General features: G+C 30.1%; 1 protein-coding gene across 2 annotated transcripts; it reads right to left on the bottom strand.

Moving 5' to 3' along the window:
- Positions 1-4,405: 4,405 nt before the first annotated feature.
- On the bottom strand, positions 4,406-5,240 carry LOC105772250 (uncharacterized). Of its 2 annotated transcripts, none has more exons than XM_012593557.2 (3): positions 4,905-5,240; positions 4,721-4,815; positions 4,406-4,568 (listed from the first exon to the last, which is right to left on the bottom strand). In XM_012593557.2, exons 1-2 carry the CDS (start codon positions 5,235-5,237, stop codon positions 4,723-4,725), a joined length of 426 nt encoding a protein of 141 aa, XP_012449011.2. In that variant the 5' UTR covers positions 5,238-5,240; the 3' UTR covers positions 4,406-4,568; positions 4,721-4,722. The 2 variants fall into 2 exon arrangements, with proteins under 2 accessions (XP_012449011.2, XP_012449012.2); XM_012593558.2 differs by having other exon boundaries at positions 4,406-4,591.
- Between the last annotated feature and the right edge of the window lie 493 nt (positions 5,241-5,733).

Consider the following 5,733-nt stretch of genomic DNA (forward strand, 5'->3'; position numbering starts at 1 on the left):
TGGTTGAGTTTGTTTATTTATTTGTTATATCTTTTATTATTAATGCTGATTATTAAATTATGATTGAATAAAAATATCAAATCGTGCTATGTTCGGTAATGCCTTATAACCCTAATCTGACGACGGATACGGGTTAAGGGTGTTACAATTTCTTTATAAATCAGTTAAATTGAAGTCACACAACCTTAACCCAGAATTCACTTAACATAAACTTATTAGGAGTTATTGCCCTTCTTCTTTCTCAAATTCTCAAGCACAGAGAGTTAAGAAGCTTACTAGTTTCACAATCTCTTTACTTCCAAGCCCTAATTCTCACAACTTCTACTCCGTGCAAAGCTCTCTTAAGTTCTCTTCTTCTCTGAAGTAACCGAAGAAGACAAAGCAAGTAAAAGAAACTTATAATGTGAATTAAAGAGAATTTTTCTTCTTTACCAGAATATCCACTTTCACCTATATATATATCCTATACATGGTCTCCAAAACCCTTTTAGCCAATCGTCAGAAATCATTATGTCTCCCACTATGGGACTAACTGGTCTCATCCTAACCAAACCAAAATTGAAACTCAACTATTTACCCAACACTCACAAATTTTACGTCTAGCTGACATTAAATTTATTTTTTCCATAATAAGTATATTATTTTCAACTTAAAAAAGTATATTATTTTCAGTTATTTCTTTAATTATCCATAAATAGTTCATTATTATTGTATAATACTCAAATTAAAAACTTAAAAAAATTTATAATAAAGTCGATAATGGCAATAGAACAATCACAAAGCAATAAGAAAAGAAAAATAAAACACACAGATTTTATGTGGAAAACCCTTTCGGGAAAAACCACAGGTAGAGGAGGAGAAATTCACTAATGTTGAAAACTGAATGATACAAGAGGAGTTCCGACTACATCTATTTAAATATTGGCAAACCCTATTCTATTCAATGTCAAATAGAAGAAGTGTAGTTCTATACATATTCTACTTGTGCGGCATGGTCCTTACCATGGGGGCTCCGCCCTCGCCCTAAGCCCCCAAGGCCTTTTGCCCCCATAGATCCCCTTATTTTGCCACTTTATTTTATTTCTTTAACAAGTGATGGGATTCGGGTTACATAACTCTAACAGAAATCAAGAAAATTATAATTCTACATGCTAATCATTTAAAAGAAAAATTGAATTGCCTCGAATGATAATCATCTTTAAACATGGTTAGGAGTTTCGTCATGTATTGTTAAAATTATCAATTCAATTTTATAGCATAAAAAGAAAATTATATATTTATTTACAATCATATGATTAAACTTATTAACACGTTGGACTATTAAGCCAAACATGATATTTTATAATTAAAAATAAAATTTTCCTATTTAAGAATTAAGGGTTCTTGATTATTAATAAAAATAACATGAAAACTAAACATCATATGAAATTTTCTAATTGCTCTAACATTCCATATTTGTTGCGTTAGTATTTAACATGTACTCATTTTCATCATTTGTTGATCCTTGACCAATTTCTTCATTATCTGAATCGGAACTTTTGAATCTATATCATTAAGATTGTTAAAATCTTCTTTTCTCATATACTCTTCAAAGTATAGGTCATCCCAATTTCATCTATAAATGAAGTTTACAAATTATGCAATAAACTAGCACGATGTAACATTGTTTTTTAGACTAAACTAAAGTGGTGTTGTTGATATGAGAAAACTTTTTTAGAACAATAAATGTCCTCTCAACCACATTTCGAAGTTTTTAGTGTCTCAAATTAAAGAGTTCATGAGCCATCTTTGATAATGATGCGGAACTCGATATTGAATTTAGAAGCCTGAATAATCAACTCAAAGCAAATCGAATGAAAAATAAACTTTCTTGGAAAAGAAGAAAACCATGACAACAAGGAATTTTAAGACTTTCAAGAACCTAAAAATTAAATGGAATATATCAAGATTAAAAACAAAAAGTTTCTAGAATTAAAGAAAATAAGCAAAAATTGAATAATGGATACGAAACACAAGGTAGAAGATGATAGGTTAATGGTGGCAAGATAGATGGATAAGTAGTCTGGCCTCCTTTGATGAACAAGTACCAACAAAGAACTATAATGGCTTTTACTCAACCTTCCCAGTTGACTTGAATTAGGCAAGCTAAAATTATGATGAACCTCCTCCACAATCTTAAAGAATTGATGCAAAAGTTCTATCATGAAAGAAACTAGCCTTATAAGAAAAATCTCCCTTGAAGTATTTTATTAATAAAAATAAGCAAATACATTATATGGTGGCTGTAGAACATATAATGTCATATATAGAGAGAGACCTAAGCTACTTGGAAAACAAGGAAACAACCCTTCTTTTGTCTCCAAGCAATTGGCCTAGTCATAATCTTACTCCTTAAGTTAAATTAGTCTAAAATACTAAAAAAAAAATCATAACAAATAAAAGGTGAGTATTTGGTACATTAGCACTGTATTTTTTTATTCCATGAGCAACTTTAAAGAATTGACACATATCTCTTTTTTAGATATTTATTTTGTTAATATTTTATTATACTCCTATAACACAGTTATCAATCCCCAGACACTGCTTGCGGTGTCTAAAAACTCTATTGACAGTGTACCAAATAATTTCTCATAAATAAATCCCTAAAATATAAAACTTTATAAATAAATTATTGTCTTATATATAATCAAAAGCATTGATATCGTGCCCAATATGATGTAAACTCGAACCAAAGCACAAAACTCATAATTCACAAAATAAATTTATCCAAAAATTTATGCTTGTGCAGTTTTCACTAAAATGGTCATATCTTAAGCTCTTGAAGTCAAAATAAGCCGATTCAAAGTGTTTGTCGAAGCTAAGAGATAAATCTTTCATCGGTATGAATACATCTTAACCTAGAAATACCTAGATCCCATCAAAAAATGCGTCGCAAGTCAATTGATCATCTAGACATGAAAATTGGAAACTTTGGTGAAATTAATTTAATAAATTTCAACCTATTCGTTCATGTATCATTATGTTTAGCTTCATTCTCTCAAATGGTATTGTATCTCATAATATGTTGTAAGAAAATATTTTGTATTTGCATAACCAACATCTACTATATAATATTTCCTACAAAAACTACATGTAAAAATTTTGATAATTTATAAAAATAAAATAAAATTATAACAAAGTGATGATAATATTATTGAATTAATAGATGCAACTTTTAACCTGTTTTAAGATCTCTCTCAAACATCATTTCTTAGTGCTCTAGAATTTGAGTCACAACCCAACTTTATAATTCTTCAATTATATAGCTTTTATAAACTTAATTTGCACTTGATTGTGAGTTCAATAGCAAACTAACTTTAAAACATTTTATAATATCTCGATTGTTATTCTTTCATGTAAATTAGATAAATAATAATATAAAATTTACAATATAACCTTTATAAAAAAAAGTTGTGAGGTAATCAAATATGTATATCTGAATAATATAAATTTTATAATATTGTCTTTATAAGCCTAATTTGCTAATGGGGCCAAAATTGTATAAAATATTTGGACTTCATGTGTCCAATAGAAAATAATTTTATCTAATAATAAATATATAATTATATTTCAAAATTAAAATAATTTCTTAAAATTAAAATATTTTACTATTATTATAAAAATAATTTATATAAAAATTTTAAACTTAAATCATGTATATGTATTTAGAAAATTATATGGCAATTTATTGTAATTCTTCGTGTAATTACCCAAGAATTAAAAATTAAAATTGAGTGCTTCAATTACATTTCGCAGCTACAAATTACAATTGTTATGGAGAGGAGAAATTAAAAATAAATCAAATATTAAAACAATTCTCAAAAGAAATGACAAAAGTGTTGAAAATAGGACATTCATATGTCTTGTCTGACGTTTGTGAAGTATTGAGGTAAAATAATTTTTCTTACATGGCATCATCAAGGGCTCACAAGATCTTATTTTGCTCACTTTTGATCTGATGGTTAAGAGCATCATTATCTACACTAAAATTGTTCTCTTAGAAGTTAACACCCTTTTTCAAGGGTGAAGTCAAGCATGCAGTCTCTCTTTTAGTTAAATGATTCAATTGTACTTTTAGTCTCTCTTAAACTTAGATAATTTAATTTAATTTAATTCCTTTAATCTTTTTATTAAATAAATATTTTTTTACTTTTTCAAAAATTAATTATTCAATTTAAGCTATTTTAACATGTATTTTTATTTTGGCCTCCAATTTCTTTTTAAAATTGTCTCCCTTCCACTAAAAATTATTAATTTCACCTTATATTTTGCTTTGAAATTTAGAAAACCAGTCGATCTAAAGAGATGGTAATCAAAAGATTTTTTTGTTGTTGTTTGATTTAATAATCAAAAGATCGAAGTTGAGTTTATAGCTTAAACAACTTTGATTTAATTTATTTAGTTTTTACTTTTCATCATATTCAAGCTACAAATCATCTGAAATACAAGCAAAAGTAAACTATTACATAGTTTTTAATTTGACACACAAAGCCTTCCAGTTCTTGCTGCAGTCCAACATCTTCGTAACCCTGACAAGTTTGAGAGAAAAACCCTGCAATTTAATTATCCCAAAAAAATAATAATAAAAGAGAGAGATAATTTATATATATATATATATATAAAGCCAAATAAAATTGGGTTTTTGTGTGTGTATGTACGTTGAATTTCATGGCATTTTCACCTTTAAGGATCAAGGCAAATGATGTTCATTTTCTTCCATGCAAACAATACTTCACGTTTGGAGTAGTACATGTGCCCAGTAGGATCATAGTAATACTGCATCAACATCACCACCACCATCATTATCAACTTAATATTTGCAGGCATGTATGTAGGATGAAGGATACAAGGGTGGTTTGATATACCTTATAAATCCTACCAAGGCCCTTACGGCCAGACGGAACATAGCGCTCCTCCGCAACCCATCCAGGGAGCAACCAGTAATAGTTAATATCAGTATTATCAAAGTGCCGGACGGAGACAGCCCGTGACGTCCTTTTACCCCTTTTCTCGGCCTTCTCTTTCACTAATCGTAAGGTGGCTATGGTCAACGGCGACCGCTCCTTAGGCTGATGTGGTCGCGGTTGTGGTAGCGTTAATATTGTTGTTGCTCGTCTCCCCCTCTTCTTAGAGCTTGAGCTCGAGCTCGAGCTCGACTGCCCATTCTCTGCCTTCATCACTGTGCTAGAACTTGCCATGCTTTTTTGTTTAGTATGACCCTTCTCCATTTCTCATCATCTATATATAGCCCCAATGTGGGTTGATAATTTTACATATTTGCATATTTGCCTCTCATTTTCCTCTTTTCTTTTACATTTGTCCCTTAGGGTGTTGAATCATTTTCAATTTTACCCTTGGACATACATATATACCTTTAAATATTAGTTGAGCATAATTTTTAAAAATTTATTTAGGATTATTTTTTGGTTAAACAATTATTTTTAAAATGGTTGTTATTAAACGTGCGGGGATGATTTTTATGTACGTTGCATGAAAATGCATGTTGCGCGTGCTATCTAGAGGTGCTCATGGGCCGGGTCGGGCGGGGTTCGGGCCGGGCCCATAAAAATTTCAGCCCGGGCCCGGCCCGAAATATGGGCCTAAAATTTTGCCCAGGCCCGACCCGGGAAAAAATCATAAGCCCGGGGCCGGCCCGGCCCATTTTTATTTTAAAAATTTTAAAAAATTAAAAAT

This window comes from Gossypium raimondii, chromosome 6 (genome assembly GCF_025698545.1).
Source record: "Gossypium raimondii isolate GPD5lz chromosome 6, ASM2569854v1, whole genome shotgun sequence".
Taxonomy (NCBI): Eukaryota; Viridiplantae; Streptophyta; class Magnoliopsida; order Malvales; family Malvaceae; genus Gossypium; species Gossypium raimondii.